Raw genomic sequence first — 26,402 nt, forward strand, 5'->3', positions numbered from 1 at the left:
TAACCTCTTGGCTTTCTTCACGTTTTTACCTCTTGGTAAATGCAGTTCCGTCCACCTAAAATTGAAATAAAATTGGTATTATTTTTCAAATTGTGATTAAACTGTGGAAATATGTTATGTGAAATTTGAAAGATGTTGTTAAAATATTAAAAGTCGTGATTTCAAAATGATGTCTTGGCTTATTCTTCATCTTAATTTTGTCCGAATAAAAGTAGCCTGTAAAAAATTGAAAGTTTACACATACCTGCCACACTGGAAAAGAAGATACTGTATAAAAAATTGCTGTGGAGAAAACAAGACGTTGGAGGCTGGGGGCCGAAGTTAAAGAAAGGTAGCCTACATTTCTTCTCGCAGGGTGAAATTGTAGGTATCAAGGTATCGTTTTCACTATAGAAGATTCATTATAAACATATTTTCTATAATCAAGATGAGGACTCATAATTGTTGACTCCACGAGCAATTAGCAGTAACATCTCGCAAACTATTCTTATGAAATCTACAAAATGACAATGACAAAATGATACTCCACTTTTATTAACATGTTGTCAATACCTTAATATAATATTGTAACCTTGCTATATAAACTTCGTTAATGCACAACACATTTTTTCTATTTTGGTGCACGAAACAGTAACAGCCTTAATGAGGAAATCATACGCCCCTATCATAAAGTAAAGCCAGATATTAACCTATTGTGGTGCCAAACATAGGCTTATAGGTACACCATTTAATAAAAGCCTAGCTGTTTACTCATTTACACATTAGACATAAGTTTGTTACAAAATAAAAAACTGCAAATCATTATGGGAATTTCGTTTTTGAAGAAATCACAGGTGAAGCCACTAGAAATGAACCACTAGGTGGTGCTGTGGACAAATTATTATTCAAGGACACAAAAATGATTTGTTAGTTAACAAAACATACAGTTCATTGTTCACCAGACGCCTCGTCAAATGGTCTGGACCAAACAAACTATCAATAATACAAACTATTATTTTCGTCACATTTTATACTCTACAGCTCATTATAAATATCTGTTTTAGGGTGTGTGCCAGGCTTTGTTTCTGAGCAGCAAGCACAACAGTAAAAAAAAACCCACTATCTAGCCACTAGATGGTACTGTTGTCGTATAGCCTATCATAAGCTTTTATGTTTTAATGTATATTTTCATTGGTCATCAAAAATAGCCCCAAAAGTATGTGATTGGCCGATGATCTAAGTGAGACTTCCACCGTATCAATCAATCAGAAGCAGGGGAGTCTAAATCTGATCGGAAGACAGAATACAACTCAATTGCCTTTCCTGTTGCTCATTGGTTAGAGCATGGCGTTAGCAAGGCCAAGGTCATGGGTTCGATCTTAGGATAACACCCACAATACATCAAATGTATAGTATAATGCAATGTCAGTCGCTATAGATAAAAGCGTCTGCCAAATGCAAACAAAGCCATAAAATCAAACTAGCGAATATTCATCACCCATAAAATGTCAAAGTAAACTTTGGTATGCTATCCGTGACTTGCTTATAACCCTCTTGCCAAGTTACAACTAGGCTAGTATGCGCAGTAGTGGATGAAATAAAAACTCTAAACTCATATTGAAGAAATGACACAACTTACCTCATTCATTGGGGCAAGTTGTCACATAAGGTCAACCTCACATTTTCCACAACAGCGGAATTGTTTATATAGTTTCTGTAGCCAATCCTTTAATCAGAGGTGACCTATACAATTAAAAACAAAAACAGACCCAATCCACTCGGAGAAAGATTTACTGGATTTGAAGGTGTGACAGACTTAAGTTACGACCTAACATGTAAAGAGTCCCGTTAATGTTACGAGGCGTAAAAAACACCAATTCTTCCTTTTCTTGAAGAATGCAAAATTATGACCATTTTGGCCGTTTTGTACAAGCTGTTCTGATTGCATTAGTTCAACTGAGATAACGTTTGAAAAACATTTATTTTCTGGCGTCAAGGCGCTGAGCATGTCGGGAAATGCCTCTCCGGTGGGCGCCATATTGAAGCAGCAACTATTGTTATAAATTGAGTAGGGGCTGCTGCTGGCTGGGTTTACATGTTTTTTTTGCGTGTTCGTTCTGGATTTTTTTTGGAAATAACTACGCAAGGTCATGAAAGAGATGTCAACGTAAGTTTTGTATACCTATGCTGACATTAGCAGGTTGAACAGAGTAGTTATGCAGGGGAATGCGATGCTAGGCTAGTTAGTCAGTTTGTTGAGCTAACGGAATAAAACAGTCACAAAAAGCGAAATAATTCTTTCTTTTTACTGAAAGCGAAATATTTGCAAACATCCACAATTATTAAATACGTGCGTTTAGTTTTACTCGTTGAAACAATGCAGTTTAGTGGTATTATGAAAAAGGTCGTGTCTTTGTTTACACAAAAGTGGTTTATGCTGGTGGATGCGACCAGCGTGTTTCTGTGCTTGTTTACTTTTATGTTAATGCACCGCATTTCAATTTTTAACCTCTACAAACAAGTATTTGCCTGGTTTATTTCGACAGCCTGACACAAGAAAACGACACCTAGACGTTCTGAGACACGTTTAGGTGTTTTCTACGCAGTTTAACCTTTATGCTTAACGTTAAATCTAATGATCCATAATGTTTCATCATCTTTGCTGCAGAATGGTGGCAGCTTAATAAAGCTTTTAGCTAAGTGCTTTCTTCTGTTAAATCCTTATGTTTAGTGCGCATTCTTGAATAAACTATGGCAGTAAATGACCTGTTTGAGCTGCTCTTTATTCGCAGGACTGGAAGTAGTACGCTTGGCGGGCAGCAGCCTCGGAAACATTATGGCATCACATCTTCTATCAGTCTAGCCTTTCCCAGAGAGATAGACCATATCTACACTCAGAAGCTCACTGAGGCTATGAAACCCTTTGGAGTGTTTGAGGGTGAAAATGAGCTTAATCACAGGTGGGCAGAGGGCTTTGTCTTCTATAATGTTTTTAATTCCTCAATGGTTTTCGGCTAGAGCTGGTGTGGTTTATGCACTGCAGCCACCATATTTACCTTCTTTATGCTACTACTACTATCTGTTTAAATAATAACATGGATCTCTGAAGAAACTTTACAAAGTTGGAATTGGAAATCGGCATATCTTTGTGTTTCACTAAGTGACTTTTGTGCTCCGCAGGTTCACTTGATTTTATTTGTTGCCATTGTAGAACTATATGCTGCGTGACTTTAGTGGCTTGTAGCAACACTTTGGTCTCCCTCAGTACAGCTGCTTCACTGAGATCTAGAAGTTACTACGATGTAATCTTGGTTTTCCACAGTGACCTTGTAAATCTTCTCTTAAACAAAATTATTGTAATCTCCCCCACTAATGTTCTAATAACTTTATTAAAATTTCGAAACGTTTTGTGTCTCACTGACTGTTCAAGGTCTCGTTGATGATGATTAACACAAGATTTATGTCTCTTTAAAAAGTTGCATGTGCTCCCTGCTTACTTGTCCATTAATGTGTGAAATGTGCATGTTTTGAAACGGTAAACATCATGAAAAAACGAATACACGTTATTTATTGTTTTTATACATGCCTTTTTAAATATTAACCGATTTAAAGATCTCTATTTCTCTTTTAACAAGGTTGACCTGTCTGACGACTATTGCATAGTTTACCTGCTACATAATGTCTGGTGGAAATTTCTGTAATATTTGTCATGAATGTCAACAAGTACTCAATTTCCATGCTTGTTGAATGCAAAATTGTTTGGTTTTAGATAGATAGACTCTAGTCACATTAAATAGCTACATCTATGGAGTGTTCTCTAAATGGGCATAAGTGAAATGTTCCTGTGAAGTTTTTCATAAGTGTAACCATATGGGGTGTAGTTGCATGTTTTTTTGAAGATTTCCATGAATAAATGGTTGAAGTCAGATTCAAACCTTTAGAACTGAATTGTCGGTGTACAAATTGATGGTCTTCTTTTTGTAGGCTTGCAGTTCTTGGGAAGCTGAATTCTTTTGTTAAAGAGTGGATTGCAGAGATCAGTGAAACGAAGGTAAGATGTATTCCCCAATCTAAGCTCTCCTGGTTGGATCAACTGTTACGTATTGCATTGTTTTTCTCAATCAATACTTTTTTCACGCAGAATCTTCCACAGTCAGCAGTGGCGAATGTTGGTGGCAAAATCTTTACTTTTGGCTCATATAGGTTGGGAGTGCACACGAAAGGTAAATTCAGTTATTTTGTGGCTTTTGTTATTTCCAACAGTAGAAAGAGTTTTAAAGATCAGGCACCCCCTTTTTATCTTCTATCTGTTTTATCCACAGAGCAAAATGTGCATATCAATCCCTTTGCGTATCAAAGTCTCTCTTTTCTTCAGGTGCTGATATAGATGCTTTGTGTGTGGCCCCACGACATGTTGAACGCAGTGACTTTTTTTCATCTTTCTTTGAAAAACTAAAAAGACACGATGAAATTAAGGATCTACGGGTAAATACCTCATCACATACATGTGTCACTTTGTTTTGACAATGGTGTGAATCTGTACATTTCCATTTCAGGCTGTGGAGGATGCATTTGTACCAGTGATCAAATTCAAGTTTGACGGCATTGAGGTAAAGCGTTTGGTGCAGAGTCTGAGATATGGAAATCGCTTGGTATTCTTTTGCTCAGTCCTTTCTTTTTGTTCTACCCAGATTGACCTGCTGTTTGCAAGGCTTGCTTTCCAGTCCATACCTGATAATCTGGACCTAAGAGGAGATTCACTTCTCAGAAACCTGGACATCAGATGCATTCGCAGTCTAAACGGTAACATCATTTGATTTTTACTGTAGTCTTTGATTTTTAATGTGTAGTTGTTTTATATTCTTTCATTATTGTTTTTACAGGTTGTCGTGTTACTGATGAAATCCTGTATTTGGTGCCTAATAAAGAGAATTTCAGATTAACTTTGAGAGCAGTTAAATTGTGGGCCAAACGTAAGTATGATTTAAAGCTTGTCTCTAGCAAAGGGAAATAATAGTAGTCAGATTCAAGATTTAGTCATCCACATAAACATGCATGCTTAGTCATGAAATTTTCTGTTGTGAGATTTTCATCTACTCATTCTCTTAATATAAGAATACATGAATTTATGTAGTTTACAACTATTTCTACACTTTTAGGCCGTGGAATCTATTCCAACATGCTAGGCTTTCTGGGTGGAGTTTCCTGGGCTATGCTAGTGGCCCGGACATGTCAGCTGTACCCCAATGCTGTTGCTGCCACGCTAGTCCACAAATTCTTTCTGGTTTTCTCTAAATGGTGAGGTCACAGGCAGCTTTAGGTTCATGTCATGGAAGTGAATCTTTGTGATTGAAATCGTCTCCCTGCCCAATACTGTGGTGTTTCTGTAATTTTCTTTGTTTCTAAAGCATATTTGTTTTTGTTTTAATCAGGGAATGGCCAAATCCTGTGCTTTTAAAACAACCTGAGGACAGTAACTTGAATCTACCAGTCTGGGACCCACGGGTTAGTGTTTTTATGCTATGTTCAAATCGAAAAAGCAATAGTAGTTCTTAAGGATTACTTTCTTTTTCAGTTTCATATAAAAGTATAATCTCATAAGACAAACATCACAGCAATTATTTTTGTTTATAACAAATGTCTTTTTAGTATATACAAAATAATTTTGGACTGAAAAGGTTGGCAACCACAGCACTAAATCCTCGGTTATTGTATACTCAGGTGAATCCATCAGACAGGTACCATCTGATGCCAATCATCACTCCAGCGTATCCACAACAAAACTCCACATACAACGTGTCCACATCCACACGCACCATCATGAGCGAAGAGTTCAAGAATGGTATAGTGCACCTAAGATTAATGCTGGAGGTTTTTTTTTATAATTGGCTTATCACTTATGTGTTGCCTATGATTTCACAATTTTAAGGTCTCATGGTTACGGATGAAATTCTACTGGGTAAAGCTGATTGGTCCAAGTTGTTTGAACCTCCCAACTTTTTCCAGAAGTACAAGTAAGTGTATTTTCACAGTATCAAATTGAAGTTGCATTCTAGTGAATGTTGAACATGAATTGTGTTTTGTTGGTGGCAGGCATTACATCGTCCTCACTGCCAGTGCATCCACTGAGGAAAACCACCTAGAATGGTAAGAGCAGAGAAAGAATATAGGCTTAAGGGTATGTTTGTGAAAATGGCTCTAAACCCACATGGTCCTGGTTGTAATGTTTATGTCAGTAATGTTGTTGAAAGCTTTTTTCTGCGAAAAACATATTTAAAATTTACATTTTTACAGGATTGGACTGGTGGAATCAAAGATAAGAGTGTTGGTTGGAAATTTGGAGCGCAATGAGTACATCACGCTTGCCCATGTGAACCCACAGTCTTTTCCTGGGTCAAAAGAGAACCCCAACGAGTAAGTAGTAAATATATTAGTATCATAGTATGAGTAGCTGTTTCAGTAATGATTTAAATGTCATACTATCAGTATGTTTTCAGCTAGGGTTCAAAATGTTTTCTCGAATAACAACTTAATAATGCCATTCTGCTTAACCTAATTCATTTAGATAACAAATTGAAATGCTTCATAAATTGATTATTTCTTTTCAAACGTGAATATAAAATTATGTGTCGTTGCCCTCGTATAAGGCACACCTCTGGCTTCAAAAAGTCTTTGGTGGTTATTCTTGCTGCTTTGAAAAAAAAAATAGATTTTACGTTGACCTAAAATTTGCAAAAGGGTAAAGTATTGCCAGTATTATTTGGTATATCGCTGATGGTATACTCCTGTCAGATTTGGAATACTAAAATTATTATTGCTTGATTGACCCAAAGACCTACTTTATATAAATTTCCTCACTGTTTTACAGAAATGAATTTGTGTCCATGTGGTTTATTGGAATCAACTTTAAAAAACTGGACAACTCTGACTGTGTGAATATTGACTTGACCTATGACATCCAGTCTTTCACTGACACTGGTAAGCTCCTTGGCCTGGTATTGTTTTTCACCATAAGTAGTTCGGTTCGCTTTGAAAGCTGGCATTATGTTGACATCGGACCACAATGTTTCATTTTAGTTTATAGGCAGGCTAGCAACATCAACATGCTGAAAGAGGGTATGACCATTGAGGCCACACATGTGAAAAAGAAACAGTTGCACCATTACCTGCCTCCTGAACTTGTGCAGAGGAAGAAAAAGGTATAACTACACTCCCATACACAGTGGTGTTTATGGCAATGCGCAGAGCATTTATTAACTGTCTTATCCTTTCAGCAGAGTTTGGGAGATATTAACCGGAGTTCAAATGGTGGTGGGTCAAAGCGCTGCTCCCTGGATGGCAGTCATCTGGACAGCTCCACAGACACAGGCACTCCGTTCAGCTCGCCAACACCAGTCAGCAAACCATGCCAACCAGTATCTACGCCTGAAGACAGGTAGTGTTGCTAAGCTGAGAGGGGTACAAAATTGCCCTTTCACTAGAGGTTGAAACAGCAGTGGAAAGAGCATAACATTTTTGTTTTTAGCAATGGTGTTTAAAATGTCACTCATTTCACACAGGTTGCGTTAGATGTTTTTGTGGTTAAGCACAATTTATGCTCTCTTCACTTTAATTCAAAAATATGTTAATATGAGCTGTTAAGTTAGAGATTCATGTATGTTAAAGTTCCTTAATTTATTAAATTCTCTGGTCAAATTTTTCTTTTAAATATATTTATCTCCATTGTTTCCAAGTAATACCAGTCCTCCAAAGCTACCAGTCAGTGTATTTATGGAAGGCTCCCCACCATCCGAATCATCTCCAACATCAGAACAGGGAATGTCCATCCCAGTCATTGGCTCCAGTAAGTACTTCTGCATTTTGATGTCTTTTGATCCTGAATAGAAAACATACAGAAAGTTTATCAGTAGCTTACAAGTTGCAGCTTAATTCAACCAGTGGTTCCATTTCAGAGCCCACTGCCACTCCAGTCTCAGAACCCCCAGCTGGCAGTACCATACCCACAGTGGTGGGCCGTAATGTAATGCCACGGTTGATCTCTCCCACTCCTACTGAACTGCCCAACAGCCTTAATGGAGCTGCACCAAAGAGACCTCACTCTCCATCACTGGAGGAGCCACCGAAAAGACTCAAAGATACAGAGGAGGTGAGATTTTCAATGACGAGCCATATAAGGTTGAAACATTGGGGGGTTATAAATTATCAACAATAATTTTACAGACAAACTATCCTTTGATTGTGCTTTTCTTAACTTTGTTTTAGGGGGTCCCTGATGACTCTGCATTTAAGGAACCATACCCTGTAACTGGCAATGGCTTGGATCTAGAAGAGGGGCTGACGGAGGTAAGGGTTATTTTTCTTACTCTTGCTTGCTTGTTTTGTTTGCCTCAGGTGCTGACCACATTTAGACCATTTCACTGAAACTGCTGTAAGATCAACATGGTAAGAATTCAAGCAATATTGTTTTTTCAAAAAGTAAATTGCTTTTTTGCTACAGGAGGGTCTTGCGGCTACAAACCCTATGCCAATACCTACAATTGATACATCAAGAACACAGGTAAATGCCATGCAGTCAGTATTATAATATTTGATCCTAATTGAAATGTTTTTAAACAACCTATTGTTTTTGATCTCAGAGGCTACCAAGTAATGAACTTCCAGATGCATCATCCCCAGTTCCCACAAGCAACCTCCGTGTGATTAAAAACTCTATCAGGCTCACATTAAATCGATAACAGTGAGTTGTCTTGAGGTAACCTTGATTGTTGCCACTCATGGTTTCCCTTTAAATGTTTTCCTATGTTTTCTAATATCCCTGCACAGGTTGTCCCTAAAAATGTGGGACCACCCTTGTAACAGCAGTGCTGCTTTTAAACTGCTACTGATGGTTGGCTGGTCTTCCTGCTTGTTACAAAGGTATCAGTGTGTAGTCTTGGCATATGGATTGATAGAGGTTCTTATTTTAATGCCTTACTGTCTCAGAATGCTTGCTTGGTAAACATCCGTTTGAGCTTTTGAAACAAATTGTACAGTAGATGTAGTTTGTATATAACTTAAAAATCATTGTTAATCTTTCTATGCCACCTTAATGTAGATTTTAATAACAAAAAAATGTTAAAAAAAATTGTCCTGTTTGTCGCTTTAAATTAGATTCTTCATTGTTTGTAGAAGCTGTTCCCTGCAAAACCTTTTGTAATCATTGTATTGGTTCTGGTACAGTTTCTGGGAGGACCTTTTGTTTGGGGTGTGCGTGCGTGCGTATGTATGTATGAATGAATGACCAGCATTAGAAACTAAAAACCGTAACCCAGTTACCTATTCACAATCATCTCTACTGCCACTCCATGGCTCAGAGAAAAAGAACAGTATTAGTACTGGGATCGAGGATGGTTGTTGGGCCTCTGTCTCAAGGTAGTTTGATGCAAGTTCTTTTTTCTATGGATTCAATATTTGCTAAATGACTCCTGAGTGAATGTTGGTTTATTGTGTGCATGTGCATGACTGTAGTTCCCTGCGTCTAGGGCATCACCCCTGCACCTCCCATGGAGGTCTGAATGGCAGAGTCTCCTGAACTTCAAGATCCGAAATTAAATGAGAACTGCCTGTTTTTTCATGATTTTCCTATTTGCATTTTCTTTTCGTGTTGCAAGCCTCCTGCCCTATGGGGTGTACAGAGTATCTGTGGATTTAAAAAAACAACAAAAAAATAGGTTTACTGTTCATATGGGTTTTCTTAACTTTTTATTTATTTGGACCATTATAATTTTATATCACAGACCTAGCAGCTGGGTTTCTTTCTTCTAGATATCAGTTATATTGGTCAGAATTGGATCTTCCTTGTCACCTTCAGAAAATCTGCTTGTCTTTTTTGTCTTTGATTTTTTTTCTTTTTTGGCGGGGGGGTGGGGTAGGGCAAAAGTTGTATTTGAAATGATATTTTTGTATGTAATGTAAACTGCCTTTACATTTAAGAACATAAAATTCACAAAACCCCAAAGTTTTCTCTTGTCCTTTTTATCAAGTGAATTTGCCATGTCAAGAATTGCACACGCAATGACGTCACCTCCCATGGTCAATCCCTGTCACATACTATCATAAAAATGCAAATACTCCTGACGTGATGACCGCTATTCACACATGGGACACTTTAAAACTCGCCGGTCATTGTTGTTTTAAGATATAACATAGGTAATGAGCAAATTATATTAAAATTGGTGGATTAAACAAGGTTTATTTCTATGTTGTTGGATATAAACTTCCTTATTTGTGGGAGATTCCCGCTGCGCGCGGGGGGATTACCCTTAACATGAATTTAACTGTTGTAGACTTTAGTAAATAAAGCGGCATCCATTTCAAAGAGTAGAATGAATGACTTGTCAACCAATCTCGCTTAGAATTCTGACGTGACACGGTTTAGTAAATGTTTTAAAAAAAATCATTAACCCTTACATATTGGATATAATTGAATAAAGCATACATGTCATGTGTCAAGCGGTTTAATATGACCTTAAAACGCCAAATGTCTTTACATTTTTTCACTTAAGTATCTATACTTCACGAACAACCATTGTACGCGTTGTCTGCAGTTATTTAAGGTGTCATGACATTTTCGTTTTCTTTTATAAATCTGCCAAATGTGAATTTGAATTTAACTCCGCGCATTCCTCGTCTGGTTGGCTGTGACGTAGATGGGCGTGTTTGTGGGTGGTGAGACGTATATAGTGGGGAATTCCCAGAAGCCCGTCTAAACCCTTCTGTGTGTGTGTAGAAGTGACACTGTATCTGTTCAGCACATTAGATCTCAAACACATTCAGTACACGCAAGAGAAGGAGGGCGCTCGCAGATATGCATGGTGAGTACCTGTAGCCTTATTTACTGTTTGTCTTTTTCTCGATCTATTTTTTTAGGAGAGATGGAATATTAAATTGTCATCAACTAATATCCAGATTTTTATATGGTATTCATATTGTTAAATTAATCCAACGAGGGCATTGTGTATGAAGACTTATTAATATAAGCGTTATCTGTATATATTAATAATTGGTTTCGACGGTAGTTTGTCATTTTTGTTGTCTCGAGTTTGTCTACAGTCTCATTTCTCAGCCACCGCCTACATGTAATATAGGACATCAAAGCTGTAAACAAGAAGTTTGATGTTGAAATGATATATCGTCATCTGAAAACAATGTATTTCTCACATTAAGAGTGTTCTGTATATGTCGATTGCATTAGCTGCCATTCCACGATGTACAAAACAACACCAGGAAATAAAAATGAGGAACTTTTAAAAGCTTTCAGCTTCAGGTTTCATGTGAACGCTTGTTCCTTAAAAACGTGGATTAATAATAAAATATCTCAATGTTTCCTTCATAGCGCATCAGCAGCTCTCGATGCACAGGGACCCCCACCTGAGTAAGTACATGGCATGTCTAAACAGTGTAATGCATTTCTTGTCTTTCCTGTCTCTGTAACATGTTTATAGTTGAGCTTGGGGTGAATCATAAACTCAATCAATTAGAGAATTCATACGTCACACGTTGCATTTGTCGATGTTTAGATTTCTTTACGATACTTCCTCTTTTGTTTAGTGTGTCATGTATCTAGCATAGATGTTGTAGTGGTAGATAAGATGTGACTTCCTGTAAGTGACACATCTCTTGTAGTGAGTGACATTTAATGCATTCATGGGCATATCTCGGGAGAATTGGATTGAGCATTAGTTGTAGTGCATTCAATTGCTCATCTTCTTGTGTTTTTTTATAGTGTAAGAATGCATGCATATATGTCACTGGTCTGTGTCAACCTCATACGCAGTTGTGTTAAGATGACCATAGATATTGCATGACAAGTGCAGCTGTGTGTGCAGGTGTTTGAAGAAGTGGTGGTTATTCTGTATGTTATTGGAATAAGGACACCTGGGTGAGCTTGTTAAAGATCTGAGCTGACAGGTGCAGAGAGCGGGAAATGATTTACCAGCAGGCTGCATTGTTTGTGGTCAGGTTATGGTCAGGTTCTGTACAAGAAAGATGCAGGTGTTTCGTGCACATGATGCCCTCTCTTTTGTTTTTATGAATCTTCTATCTTTAAAAAATATTTGAACATGCTTCTGATATTGTGAATGTTTAACAGTTTACGTGGAATTAAAATCTCTGATACTGACGTCGTGTTGTCTCTGTGCAGTGGGAGAACCCTGCGTTCAGATCTTTGAGCAGCCAAAACAGAGAGGCATGCGATTCAGGTACAAATGCGAGGGTCGTTCAGCAGGCAGCATCCCGGGAGAAAAAAGCTCTGACAATAACAGAACATATCCCAGCATTCAGGTACAGTAACAGTCTTTATTGTCCTTGAAGAAATAGCATACAGGTGTCATCGAGCATTTCCATACGGATTTTTCTGAAACATACTTGCTGAGAAAGTAGCTCTTCTTTTCCTATCAGATTCTGAATTTTACCGGGAAAGGAAAAGTGCGTGTTTCCTTGGTGACCAAAAGCGAACCAAACAAACCACATCCTCATGACCTGGTGGGTAAAGACTGCAAGGAGGGTTATTATGAAGCAGAGTTTGGACCTGAACGTCGGGCCATTGCGTAAGTTGTTGCTTTAATAAAAATAACTTGAATGCACGTACAGAATGCAAGCGTAGAGGTAAGACTATATATTAGCTGTCATCTCATTTGTTCTGTTACCATTTAAATTAAACTAAAATGAAACATCTCTGTGGCCCACATCAAAGCCATTCCAATCTGCTTTCCGTATTACTCCAACCCACACACACACACCACAGTTCTCTTCCGAAGGGCCGTCCATTCTTCTTTTTTCAAGAAGCATGTTGTTTCACAGTATCAGGGGATTCCCCTCTATGCAAAAAGAGAGCCTTAGAGCTCCAGCTTGCCCTCAGTTTTAAACAGTATGTCAGTATGGTTGGGTCTTCCTGTTAGTCTCAGGGGTCATTGTTCAACAAGGAGAAAACATGAGCTAAACAAATCTGGGCATAAAATCTTTTAACAGATCGTTTTATTGATTTTTCTCCAGTTTCCAAAACCTGGGCATCCAGTGTGTGCGGAGGAGAGAAGTGAGGGATGCCATAATGCAGAGGATTGGCCGGGGCATCAACCCTTTCAAAGGTCAGAGACTCACCAACCCTCTTTTCGCTTATCTTTGGTCATTGTCATTCTTACTAATCAAGTTTTCTTTCACTTCACTTTCCTTATCAGACACATCACGCTGTAAAAATCACAAACTCTCTCGGGTCTTCAATACTTTAATACATGAACTATCATCTGACAGTGCGATTAGAATTGGAGAAAAGAATCACTTCTCTTTATTTACTAAAGAAGTTTCATAACTGCTATTGTATTGTGATTCATATGATCATGGGGAATTTATTCAGACAGGGAGGAAGGGCTTTTCTTGCTACTATTAATGTCAAGAGGAACTATAAGCTATATGTTTTTTACAGATAGTAGCTTTAACAGCAAAAGTAAGTTCAACATTAGAATACTCAGACTGGTCAAACAGGAATTCTTACTAATGCAATCTAATGTTTATTGGTTAGCACAGAGTGGTGTTGAGAGTTGATTTATTTGCCACCTACTATTATCGACACATTTAACACGTATCTTGATGGGTATATAATGTTACCTATACAGTTTATCTGCATATTTCCGCTTCCGTCTTTTACGTTCTACAGAAGAAAGAATGTTATACACGTTTGAAATGACAAGAGGCAGGTTGAGTAAATGATGACCGAATCCTTTTAATTTGATGCGGTTGCGGTTGATTCGTTCAAAGCAGGCGTCACGTTGTTGTATATTTAAACCAAGCTAAATACAAATTCAAAAGCTCACAATTTAAAACAAGGCTATGAATTTATACAGCGTATTCACTCAGAAGCAGTATAATTATGCAGCTATATCATAGCCTGCTCTGTTGATATTAGAGTACTTATGAAAGTGTTGCTAGACACACAATATGGTTGATGAATGTGATGAATGTCAGATTGTGAAGTCTCGGCGCTGTTCTGAGTTTGCTTCCTCATGCTTATTTTGCTAGTCTCTGTGGTGATTGGCTGCTCAGGGGACTGCTTTCACTTCTGCTGTCATAACCAAATAAAGAGCTCGCCCTTTGACTGCCTAACACGCACAGTCCCCAAAGAGACTAACTATGTATTTGTCTTGGCGGCAGTGGTAGCGAGATTGGTTTTCATATTTTGTTTGAAGTTCGATGTTGCCAGCGATGACCTCATTAGCGCTGATGTTATCCCACACGGTGACATATTCAGTACACAATATACACAGTAAGTAACTTGAAAAAAATAAATGACAGAACCCTCTGGTGTAATTCGCCATGTTTATCTCGTCACGTATGTATGAAAAGTACATGGTTGACACATGTGGCATGTGCGAGAATGTCAAATTTGCCGTGATGGTGTTGCTTGGCACGTAGGTGTTCGGTTCAGTGCTTGTGAGATGTCACACACGGTGGGTTGAAGTGCCAAGACATCAGCGTTGGCAATGGTGCTCACAAAATGGAGAATTTTTACCTGGTTGCCCCCATTTCTCTCTCTCACTCCCCCTCTGCTTTACCTTCCACCGGCCCACGCTAACCTAAATCACCACCCACCTGCAACTGCTGCTGTCCACTGGTTCCTCTTGCTCTCTGACTTTGATAGACACGGAACCGCGCACACACACATACGCAAATAGCCTCGACCACATCGCTTCTCGCCGTTGCCTTTCTCACACTCCACCTCTCACTATCTTCCACACCCACTCCTCTCCTCCCTCTGTAGATCTTTTTACATTTACATTTACATCTGTCCAACACGCTCCTCTACGTTCACCTTCTGTCTGTCCTCCTCTCTCCTTCTTCTGGGCTTGCGGTCTGGGCAGAAGATACTCTGCACGTCAGGACACCCACCCCATCAGTGCACTGTCATCAGCTCATGCTCTGTCACTCAAGCTATCTCGCTCAAACCCGCTGCGATATTTCCACCTGCTGTGACGCAGTGCGCCGAAAGCTCATCACAGCCTTAGGCGGGATTGCCGCAGGGTGAGAAGAGACAGAGTGAGTGGGTGGAGGTGTGCACGCTGAGAAATGTCTTCACAAAAAGCAGTGTAGGCGACTACGACCTGTAGGCTGATGTGTCTGTGGCATATCTTCTGCCGAGTTGAACGTGCGATAATCTTTACACTTTGCGTTCTGTTTTCTGAGTTGTTTTAAGGTGTCAGAAAGGGTTGCAGTGAACCGAGGAGGTCTGTGATACGTGGTTATCTGTTTGCGTTCTTATTCATCTCAATGGCAGCATGTACATGACCTGTCAGCTGCCATTTTCTGTCCCAGAAACATGTGTTTTGAACCCATCACATCTGCATCTGCAATAATATCATATTTTGTGATTTGATTTTCTATTTAGTTTTCTTCTCTTTGACCTTTACCTCATTCACATGAATGCCTGTCTGTCCTAGTTGACTAGTTTGAGACAAAAATAATAATCAGGATTAAAAGCTCTATACACCCAAATATGAAAATTGGATTGTTCACACATTGGATTTGGATTGGATTATTCCAAACCCACTCTGGGTTTGCTGCTGTTATTTCTGCAATACTTTAAAGGCTTGAAACAACAGTATTTAACATGCATGCTTTGTTTATAGTTCCCCGGGAACAGCTGCTGCAGACTGAGGAGTACGACCTCAACGTGGTGCGTCTGTGTTTCCAAGTTTACCTACAAGATGAGACCGGGCTGTACAACACCGCACTGCCTCCCATTGTCTCCAACCCCATCTATGACAACAGTAAGTTGCCATAATATCATTAAAGGAAGACCTCACTCAAAAACTTTTATCCTTTATTCACCCTCATGTCATCCGAATACTGTGTATGACTGTTTTTCAATGGAACACAAAAGGAATTTTGAGAAATGTCTCAGTGGTCTAGTGTCTGCACAATGAAAGTCAATGGAGGCCAATGTACCTTCTTTTGTGTTCTGCAAAAGTCAAATAGGTTTAGAATGACACGTGTGAGTAAATGAGGCTTTAATTTCAAATTTGCAATTTGTTAGTTTCAGCAGCTCAGATGGGTTGTAACATTGGGTTAACCAATTGCATGAGTAAAACTGGTAGAACTAGTAACAGAGTTTACTAGTGGCACAGAATTTTAAGAGTCACAGAATGACTTTTAGAAAACACTCATGAACCTAAGAATCTGTCTGAAGTTTTGGTGAATTTGGCATTTGACCATTATGCCTTTTTCTAAAGCATGAAGATCTAGCTGTAATAATGTCTTCATTTTCGCTCTGCGCTCTGCTTAGGTGTCAGAGCTGTCAGTAAGCCACATCACAGGCTACAGGAAGTGAGCACGAGCCGTTTCAACACTTCCTCACGTGTTGATGGTGTAAACGCAAGCAGAAATGCAGAGCTTTTAAAGGGTTAAAACGCTTTCATTTGCTGTTAAACGTTTTTCATGAGCCCTAGAAGCTGTTATGCAGGTCTTTCAAGTTCTCATTAAAATGCTAGGTTTACTTTAAAATGGGCTGGCGGATGCTCTAGAGAAGTGTACGAAAGTATCTTTAACCTAAAATATTTTTAGGTAGTTCATGTTATTAGCTTCCTGTGTTAATATGGTCAGACACAAAAATCTGACTAACAAACATCAAAAAAGAGGAACCATAAACAGCCACTCCCTAAATCATGACCGCTTCAGCTGCTGTTTCAAGCCAAGATTTTAACGTTTAAAGTGTGAACGTGTTAGAGATAACCTAACACAGATAAAGAATATGAGTGTGGAAGATTACTCTCTACGGATGAGTGTAGTGCATGTCTGTGTTGTTTCAAGGTTTGTCTTTGTATATTCTTATGTCTTCTTATCTTTGATTATCGATCTTTACAGGAGCTCCAAACACAGCCGAGCTGAGAATCTGCCGGGTGAATAAGAACAGTGGCAGTGTAAAGGGAGGAGATGAGATCTTCCTTCTCTGTGATAAAGTGCAGAAAGGTAAAGGATTGTTATAAATCCATAGAACACACAAAGGTGCTTTCATAATCCAATTCCAGCCACAGAGGGCTTTTCTAATTGGATACATTTATTGTTAAATGTATGGTATTGAAAGGAAGAAACTTACTGCATCTTTTATTTTTTGGGAATTGTGGCTTGGCTGAAGTAGATATCTGTAACATAATATTTCTTTTTTATTATTTCATATCCTTATGTATGTATGTTTTTTATTCATCCATCCATTTTTCCATCAACAGTTTTTGTCGTTGTTTAAAACTTTTCATCATTAATTTCTCATACCATCACATCACCCACAATCTTCTTTAGATGACATTGAAGTGAGGTTCTTCACTCCAACTTGGGAGGCCAAAGGTTCCTTCTCTCAGGCAGATGTACACAGGCAAGTTGCCATAGTGTTCAAGTCTCCTCCCTACTTTGACACCAGCATCACGGCTCCCGTCACAGTCCGCATGCAGCTGCGCCGTCCAACAGACCAGGAGGTCAGTGAGCCCATGGAGTTCAGATACCTGCCTGATGACACAGGTAAAAATATAGTTCCTTCCATGCAACGGGTACTTCTATTACTATATATACTTATATATATATATATATATAGTAATATGTGTAGTATATAATATATGACATAATCATAATATTTTTTTTATTTAAAAAGAAACTCTTCTGCTTCCATACTATTATTACTAGTTTTGTGTAGTTAGCTTATTGTAGGCACTTAAATGTTGCTTTCTATTATAAATCGCTTCGGATTAAAGTGTCTATACTTGTTATTGCAGATCCCTATGGATGTCAGAAGAAGAAGCGTACAATTGAAAGTCTGATGAAATCCTTCCCCAGCTTCTCCCATGGAGCCATAAGCTCGATAAACAGACCGAAAGCAGTACCTTCAGCCAACATAATGCATCAAAGAATCAAAACCGGTAAGAGACCTGGTGCCCGTCCTAAAACAGATTATATAATAACAGATTGGTTACACGTGTTTATATATATATATATACCTATTATTATTGTATGACAAAGCATACATTTATCATCATAATCTTTTACAGAGCCACCAAATTATTATCGTCTGCCCAACCACGCCGTGCCGCGACAAACTCCAACAAGCTATTATAACAAAGTCACTCAGTCCCGTCCCATGATGCCACCTTTGTCAGAAACCCCAGCTCAAGGTACACTCGGCCAAGCATGGTCCAGCCAAGTCTTAACCACCGCCGGACCCAGCAACGGAGTTGGCCTACAGCAGGTAAACCCAAGTCCTAATGTTCCCAGCACAGGGGAAGGTGACAGCAGCCTCCCTCTTTTGACCTCTTTGGATGTGGATATGGAGTTCTTTCAGTCCAACGGACAAGCAGTCAGCCAGCCTCGACAGGACCAGCAGAGCCAACACAACCAGCAGCTCCAACAAACCCAACAGCCTCCTCAGAGACGAGAAATGGCTCTGCAAGGAATGGAAGGAACCCCGTCTTGGTTCAATACGTATGGATTCCAACCATCTCAAAGCACACAGAACGGGGCAACAGGCGCAGGTGGGTCGTTGGGAGTGGGCTACACGTATACAGATAGCTTGGATGATGAGTTCCTACAAAATTTAATGAGCAATAATCAACATAGCCACCAGTTGAAACAGGAAACTAGCACAATGGCTATGATGGGCCCTACCTGCACCCTGTCCTCTGACTGTACACAGTCCTTCACCGCACTGCTGAACTGCCCCAACACCAATGGAAGCACTCAGGAGGCCATGAGGCAAATGGAGACAGGCGTTTCAAGTCAGAGGGGCACACAGGTACTGTACCCAACCAGTGGCATTGGGCAGGACAGCCATCTTGATGTGAACTGGCAGTACTGAATAGTAAAATCCGCAGCTCTTCAATATTATTGGAAAAAGGGCGTACATTTTCAATAAGTTGAGATGCATTGTGAACCGAGAACATGTTTTATTATTAAATGTAGGCTCTGATTCATGATTACTGAATGTAGTTTCTGAAGATCACATGGATTGTTTTCCTGGAATGAGATTGTTATACTGTAAGAAGTTTTGATGATTTGAGAAGTTTGGGAAGATTTATCCACAGACTCTCAAGAATATCAATTTAGTTGTGTTCCTCAAAGTGGGAACTTGCAGGGTTTTTCCCCTGGGTAATGGCTATGTCATTTTAAACATGCTTCTTATCCAAGGTTCTCAAACGCACTGTTTAAACAAGTGCATACTAAGTTTTTGTTGGTATCTCAGACATGTCTTTTAAAACGAATACCAATGTTTTGTTCTGTTGTTTTATTCTATTCAACATACACTTGTTCTGACTATCAACTACTATAGCCTTTTTTTTGTGGTAATATTTTTGTATTTTTTTACAATTTAAATTTATACTACTGAACATGGATTTTGTGTTTTTTGATGTATTTTTTCCGTGATGATTTATAAAAAAGAAAAATTGCTGTAGGTGAAACCTTTAGGTTTCCTTCATTCTGTTAATAGATGTAAACAAAATCTGTTTCACATTCCAAATATCAGATGAATAAACTAATAAATTTAATTTGGGTGTACATATTTCTTTGTGTTTTTGTCACCATTCAGTTAATTTATAAAAATCTAGAGTACTGTGTCCCGTTTCCCTATTTTTAAAACTTGCACATCAGTTCTCTTACACACTGTTAGTGCAAAGAGGATGAAATTACCATTTGCACCTAACAATGTGAAAGAAAATCTTTGAAGCAGCCGTTGCGTTTGGTCAGTTTCACAACAGTCTGTATATAATGCACGTTGTTGTGATGTGGAGTTACTCAATCATTTTAGAAATATTGGAATTTCTTTGCTCCCTGGTCAACTTGCCACAATTTGGAAATAGGCTATTATTCTTTTCCTTTTAGTTTCTTTTTTGATGCCATGTCAGGACTGTGATTACAAAATTGTGATGACAGCATCACTTCTATATTTTTCAATATTATGCACATTTACTATACAAACTGATTCAAGTGGAACTTTGACCTTGCAAATAAATCATTAAACTATTAATATTCTTTTATATTCTTCGTTTGTACATATAAAATGTATTCTGTTTTTTATCTTTTCTTTATATCGTAACAATCAATTCCTGAAATTGTGTAGTGCCCTAATAAGTAGTCAGTATAAAACTTAACATGTGAAACCCCCAGCAAAAATAATTACCAATCATTTAGTTAAGTATCTTCAATAATCTAGTTAAAGTGTCATACAGGACATCTTGAAAAGTCTAATTCTAGGCTATTGCATACTTTCACATTAAAAAAAACGTTATAGGTTTGCGTGACATATCAACCATAAGCATTCATAGTGTTTTCATGTTTTAAGCTCTAACAGTATTTTAGGGCCCTATTTTAACGGTCTAAGCGCATGGTCTAAAGCGCGCGGCGCAGGTGCACTCGAGGCGTTTCCCAAACTTTTGCTACTTTAACGACGGGAACGGCGCGCCCGGTCGAATTGTCGAAACGGGTCTTCCCGATTCTCTTAATGAGTAATGGGTGTTTTGAGGGCGTGACGTGCAATAAACCAATCAGAGTCTCATCTCTCATTCCCTTTAAGAGCCAGTTTCGCTCGCGCCATGGCGGATTCGCTATTTACACGACGGAGTTTTCAAGAGCAAAGACTGGACCCTTCTCCAGAGAGGACACGCATCTGCTCGTGCGTGAGGTGAAAGCGCGCAAGCAGAACAGCTACAGGACAAACCTTATTTTTATCTTTATGTACACAATAATAATATTTTACATTGTACTTATTTTTTTATATTTGGCATGTTTGTGCGCTTCCCTCTGTGTAATAATTGAAGTGAAAGCGCTGTGGACCCGTCTAGAGGCGCATTTTCTCCTAACGCGCTCTTAAACCAAAAATATTGCGCCATTGACTTTAGACCAGGTTTGAGTTGGTCTATGGCGCAGTCTATTTTCAGTTCCTCAAAATAGGAACGCGCCAACATGCGCCTGAAAACACGTCTTTTTTAGACCAGCACGCCGTAAGCGTGCGTCGTGCTGAAACTAGTGAAACTAGCAAGAACACTTTCTCTTGCCTTGCGCCGAGTGTACGATAGGGCCCCAAGACTCAGTAAAAGACCATTTTAGGAAACTGCACATCTTATTTTAAATTCTGACAATGCATTGAAATGTGGTTAACTGCCTGTGTACAAGGGTTTAGTTTCCCCATACGTCAATAACTGTGAATACAGGACACACTATAACGCAGACTTCATATGGTTTTATCTGGAAGAGATGCTGTTTAAAATTGTGGTTTTCCCGTAGCAAACCACAATGTAGTATCTAAACAGAAAATAAATGACATCTTAGGTAAGGACAACACGAGAATTATATTAAAGTGGGTCTGTGAGATCTTGGGATTTTGTTAACCTCTCAGTCAAGTTGTTTTTTATTAAAGGGGGCAAAGGTTGCAGGATAATGAATGGCTTTCTTTCATCACATCAAAAGCAGGTGTTGTCCTAACTACCGGTCATGAGGTAATAATCTCACAGATCTGGATGGAAATACTCAGAATTTAACCATAGAATAAAATAATGACGTTTGTTTTTCTTCCCTGGAACTGATAAAACGTATAATAACCACAGATAGCTTAAAAACATAATTAGTGTTGGTTAATCATACTGTCAATCAAAAACATTAAAAAATGAGGCTGCTGGTGTATTGCCTCCCCATTGATGAAATGTTGTTAGAAACCACATTATTTTAACTGCATAGTTCTACATATTTTCCAGCAAGCTATGAGTGGGACCCTGTGAGCTTCTGTGTATGACCCATTTAAAATTTCTCTGTTGGCTCCAGGCCAGGGCATTTAAACTAATATCACATCATCATTATCTTAACCAAACTCAACACTGAGCTGGAGACCATAGAGATTCCCAAGTTTTTTGTTATTTCTGTGTCTGAATTAGTTAGAATGATACATGTTCAGTCAATGCTTTCTGCCCTGGAACAGAGCCAGGGCAAAACAGCCAAACTTCTCAGTTCCAGTCAAGCTCCACCCCTGTCCTCCATCACACACTCAAAGCACTTTGCATGATGGGAAATGAATGACACGCCTCACATAGCTGCCTTCTCTTATGGTCTGCTCTCCCCGGGAGAATGAGGAAGTTGAAGAAAGATCAAATTACAGTCTAATAATACGGTGTCTGCAAAAAATATTTCAGCCTTATTGTTGAATGAATGGTGAGGCAATGAATCAACGAAAGCTTCAGTGCCAGTCCTTACTAGAGCTGGTGTCAGTGAGAGATGTAGTGATTTCTTGGCCATGTAGAAAGACAACAAAGACGGCTTAAATCTTAAGAATGACAAAGTGCAAAGTGGCAACCGGATGGAGTTGTCCAGTGTTATTTAGTAGTCATATGAATGTGAACGACTTGAGAATAACATTGTTACCAAGCACTACACAGAGACTAGGTTACCGACTACAGTCAAAGGTATTCATTAAACAATTTTGTTTTGGGGAAAAACATGTGTAACTGTCCTGAAGGTCTGTCTAATTATATATTGCATGTTTGACTGAAATGCTTACCTCGTGTGAAATAAATCTCAGAATCCTCTAGTCAGGGAAAATCCCTAACTCTACAGAAGGACCCACATAGGGACTTTGTGTGCAAGCACTTTTTCTACCTGATGATCAACTGAAGGACTACATCTGAGATGATATGAATTATTGAACATACATTTGACAACTTATGATTCCAAACACACATTTGCATTTGTATTTCCGTGCACTCAGTGTACCATTTCCACACAAACTTCAAAAAATATTTGCTCTCACAGACACTTGGCAGATCCTTTTATCAAAAACAACTTACAGCGCATTTTAGTCTGTATTTGTGTTATCGGTATGTGTGTTCCCTGGGATTGAACAAACCTTTGTCTTGCCATATCGCAGTGCCCTACTAGTTGAGATACGGAACATCACCACAATAAGTTAATTATTAAGTAGTTAAAAAGCATAACTTTTGTTGCAACATGATTTATTACATAAGTGCAACCAAAATAGTGCAAAATAATAGGAATAGAAGGACCAGAGAGCTATAGCCAATATTGTCAGGCACGTAGGAGACAAATTAACACAAATTATAGCCAAACCTTAAAGGGATCGTTCACCCAAAAATGAAAATTCTGTGATCCTTAACTCACCCTTGGGTTGTTTCAAACCTGTATACTTTTCTTTGTTCTGCGGAATACAAATGAAGATATTTGGAAGACGGTCAGTAACCAAACAACAAATCTCATCACCAAATAGGAAAAATTAGTAGGCTATGGAAGTCAATGGGGGATTGGATCTGTTTAGTTACTGATATTCTTCCAGATATCTCCCTTTGTCAGATCAAAGCAATGCATACGGAACCATCTGAAGGTGACAGAATTTTCATTTTTGGGTGAACCATCTTTTTAACAGTGGAACGTTTATTGGAGCATTTTACTTTAACCCTTATCAAAGTAATTAAAGCATCTGTTTTAGTCCAAAAAGATAATAATAATTGTTATAAACATGAAAAAGGATCGTTGAAGCTCATTTTAAGTTTGTCGAAAACTATCATGACGGACTTCAACACACTCTTTTCAATCGCTGTAGTCGTTAATACCATATTTAGGCTATTCATTTTTATAAATTAATTGTTGTCCTTCATTAATGTCAGATGAAGTGCACGTCCACCATCTAAACTTTAAGTAGCATCCATATAAAGCACGTATTGACGTTGCAGCGCTGGTCACTGCGGCATACTCTGAGGGCGGGGAGTGGGGCGGAGGGGGAATGTGTGAATTGACGTCACAAGACACCTTTCTATCTACGCTTGTGACACATCTATGAAGGGTTGGGGTGAACTATGGCAGGGTGGCTCTGTGGCTGACCAAATTTTAAACAGACGTAGTTTCACGTACAGGGGCCGGTACAGTTTCAGGTCGCATGCTCTACTTCTGCTTTCACCAGAGAGAAAAGTAAAAGAGGAACTCCATGAGAATACGTGGAGTGACTTTAAAAAGCCCGGGGTACTTAGAAATTGTTATTTCACTGGCTGCTTATCTCGTTATTTTGGCTTTGTAAATAAGAACAACAGTGTGTATCAGTTTTAACGAGTTACAATCTCTTGGAAATAAACAAACATACAAACAAATAAGGCTTTTACTCGCGGCAAACGCAAACATCATGGCCCAGATGTTCACAGCGCTGTCATCATCACGGAAAAAAGTAGGTGGAAACGAAAACAAGAAAGCACGAATGAAAAGTGTGCAAAAGGATTTAGTGCGACCTCTATTGGTTATGAGTAGTATATGACATGTTACATTCACATCACTAAATATTGGTAAATTATGCAGGTGACGCCCCCTATCGGTTTCATATATGTTGACAGACTTACAAGATTCAATCATTTTTACGTCCTTAATTTTGAATTTTCTAGCTTGATTAACAGCACCTTGAAAATAATTTACACACTTTAATGTTGTTTACACAATATATTGTGTCAGAATCCAAATTTAGTACTACTGTATATGTTTAAATTATAGTTTTGTAGCTCTGTCTAGCGTGTCTTTGTTTTCTGCCTGGGGCCTTACTTTCAGGAAGAAGGTTTAGTGAAAACTCTGATTATATTAACCCTGAAATGAGGGAAACTCTGGGTTTTCCGTTTAAGAATGTGAGGTATGTCAAACCCTAGTAAGCGGGTAACTCAAGCCCGTTTCTAAAAGTGAAGTAACTTATACTCAGAGTCAGTAACCATAACTTACTTTTATTTTTTGATAGTTTGTTCATCTGCAATACGTCTCGGAGACGTCTACTGTCAGATGTCATATAGACATCTAGAAGATGTCAGTAAGATGTTTATGATTTATAATGTATTTAAAACGGCTCTTTCTATGTTTATCAGGTGTTTTAAAACAGCAGATGTTTATCAGATCTCCAGATCTTTAGCACACGTCTTACAGATGTTCCTGTGCCATCTCAGGAGTTTCTTTCCATCTCCTCCCCTTTTTTAAAGTGCGCGTAACTCATACATCATTTAAACAGTCATTCATGGCAAAGATTTTGATCACACAGAAACCATCTCAGTGACTAAAATGTTATGTGTGCTTTTATAGATGACCATGTGAAGAGGCTGCATTAATTCATAGGGATGTACTTTGATTTAAGGAGAGCAATTTCCGAGCATTTTTATTAAAACTGTAAAAAAAATTGTTTACAGTGAATTAAATATATCAAAAGAATCCTATTAGAGCCAGAAAGCCCTCTGTTTCATTTTTCCATTTCGCTCTCTTCCCCATCCCAGTCCTGGTTCCCCAGGCTTTTCCCCAGGGGGGGGGGGTACTGTCAGGGTTGTCTGAAACGGGTTGAGTTTCCCTTTTTTATGATGTATTGTAGTTCTACATTGTTTCCATTATCTTACATTGTTTTGCCCAAGCATGTTTTTCATACATTAAACAGTTTTCAGGTTAATACTGTGAAACTTATTTTCTGTCTTATTCCAATTTTTAGGAATGTTTCCCTCCCCAAGGATTGTCTCTCCCCGGACAACCCGTGACCATCGGAGACCAGCCGCTGCCTCCCTTCCACCTCCCATCCCTGCTGCGAACCCGTGTTCTGCTCCCAGTAGAATAGGCCTTGTCTCTTGTTGAATAAAGTATTCCCCCCCTCCATCTGAGTCCAGACAACATAGCCTACACTCTGTATATACTGTATATATTGTTTGCTTACATGTTTAAACTAAATACACTTTATATATTTATACAGGCAGTGTGTGGGTAGTTGATAAATAAAGCGCACATGAGTGGTTGAAAATAAATCTCTCTATTGCTGTTTTATAATATAAATATTAATACAAAAAAAGTATCAACAGTTTGTTTTGTAAATTTTTGTTGTCACCCCATTCACACTTAACATGCACACACTTGCACTAGCACAGTCATAAATTTGTAACTTTGTACTGTGTCTGGTTTTGTCATCATTTTCATGTTCTAGACTGCTAGAGGATTCACAGGGTAAGAATTTCATTGTAGAGTGTAACAGTGTCCTGACAATAAACTCTTGAATATAGGTTACATTGGAGTTCAACTAGAGACACTCTACTGTTCACAGGGCATCCCCGTTTGCTACAAAAGGAGAAACGCTCGTTTGGTCAAATATGAACCAAATCATCAGTTGCTTTAATTTAAACCTATAAAATGTCCATATTTCACCCAACCATGGGTTGAAACAACCACACCTTTTTGAAAGTGCAGTCAGGGAGGCTTTTTTAGATAGGAAATAGAACCATGATGCTAAAAGTTTGTGTTGACTCTGGGGGGACATTGCTATCAGGAGAGTTTACTTTAAGGTTTAAAACATGTAACTGCATGTAAAATGTAAAGAAATAAATACAATCTTTATTAAGGATCTAAGAGGAAAGTAGGCCTAT

The 26,402-nt window shown here is 38.6% G+C and overlaps 3 protein-coding genes across 7 annotated transcripts in view; 2 read left to right on the forward strand and 1 right to left on the reverse strand.

Annotated features, from left to right (window-relative positions):
* Positions 1–1,855, reverse strand: part of bcl11aa (BCL11 transcription factor A a) — a 55,768-nt gene extending 53,913 nt beyond the window's left edge. The window contains exons 1-2 of one of the 3 annotated variants that reach the window (XM_056760965.1): positions 1,619–1,855; positions 5–55 (exon numbers count right to left, since the gene is read on the reverse strand). The gene's annotated coding sequence lies outside the window, so the exon portion shown is untranslated. Of the gene's footprint in view, positions 1–4 lie in introns of all 3 variants that reach the window. The other 2 variants (XM_056760964.1, XM_056760963.1) reach the window with 2 other exon arrangements.
* Positions 1,856–1,985: 130 nt separating this feature from the next.
* papolg (poly(A) polymerase gamma) lies at positions 1,986–9,976 on the forward strand. Of its 3 annotated transcripts, XM_056760967.1 has the most exons (23): positions 1,986–2,146; positions 2,772–2,939; positions 3,964–4,030; positions 4,121–4,202; positions 4,355–4,464; positions 4,536–4,589; positions 4,671–4,782; positions 4,863–4,952; positions 5,139–5,277; positions 5,412–5,484; positions 5,701–5,821; positions 5,909–5,993; positions 6,073–6,126; positions 6,274–6,393; positions 6,848–6,957; positions 7,057–7,178; positions 7,254–7,414; positions 7,713–7,822; positions 7,932–8,125; positions 8,242–8,322; positions 8,477–8,536; positions 8,616–8,716; positions 8,803–9,976. In XM_056760967.1, the coding sequence occupies exons 1-22, from the start codon at positions 2,130–2,132 to the stop codon at positions 8,712–8,714; spliced, it is 2,229 nt and encodes a 742-aa protein (XP_056616945.1). In that variant the 5' UTR covers positions 1,986–2,129; the 3' UTR covers positions 8,715–8,716; positions 8,803–9,976. The 3 variants fall into 3 exon arrangements, with proteins under 3 accessions (XP_056616945.1, XP_056616944.1, XP_056616946.1); XM_056760966.1 differs by having other exon boundaries at positions 8,616–9,976; XM_056760968.1 differs by having other exon boundaries at positions 7,257–7,414; positions 8,616–9,976.
* Positions 9,977–10,716: 740 nt separating this feature from the next.
* Positions 10,717–19,532, forward strand: rel (v-rel avian reticuloendotheliosis viral oncogene homolog). Its single transcript, XM_056760969.1, has 10 exons — positions 10,717–10,832; positions 11,354–11,392; positions 12,161–12,300; positions 12,418–12,566; positions 13,012–13,103; positions 15,636–15,776; positions 16,870–16,974; positions 17,302–17,517; positions 17,769–17,912; positions 18,042–19,532. The coding sequence occupies exons 1-10, from the start codon at positions 10,826–10,828 to the stop codon at positions 18,842–18,844; spliced, it is 1,836 nt and encodes a 611-aa protein (XP_056616947.1). The 5' UTR covers positions 10,717–10,825; the 3' UTR covers positions 18,845–19,532.
* Positions 19,533–26,402: the final 6,870 nt, after the last annotated feature.

The sequence above is a fragment of the Triplophysa dalaica genome, chromosome 11 (assembly GCF_015846415.1).
Source record: "Triplophysa dalaica isolate WHDGS20190420 chromosome 11, ASM1584641v1, whole genome shotgun sequence".
NCBI lineage: Eukaryota > Metazoa > Chordata > Actinopteri > Cypriniformes > Nemacheilidae > Triplophysa > Triplophysa dalaica.

Coding starts and splice junctions, on each gene's coding strand:
- papolg (XM_056760966.1), top strand. Junction 6,394..6,847: donor TCAAAAGAGAACCCCAACGA/GTAAGTAGTAAA, acceptor ACTGTTTTACAG/AAATGAATTTGTGTCCATGT. Junction 7,823..7,931: donor CATCCCAGTCATTGGCTCCA/GTAAGTACTTCT, acceptor GTTCCATTTCAG/AGCCCACTGCCACTCCAGTC.
- rel (XM_056760969.1), top strand. Junction 11,393..12,160: donor GCACAGGGACCCCCACCTGA/GTAAGTACATGG, acceptor GTCTCTGTGCAG/TGGGAGAACCCTGCGTTCAG. Junction 17,913..18,041: donor GCATCAAAGAATCAAAACCG/GTAAGAGACCTG, acceptor AATCTTTTACAG/AGCCACCAAATTATTATCGT.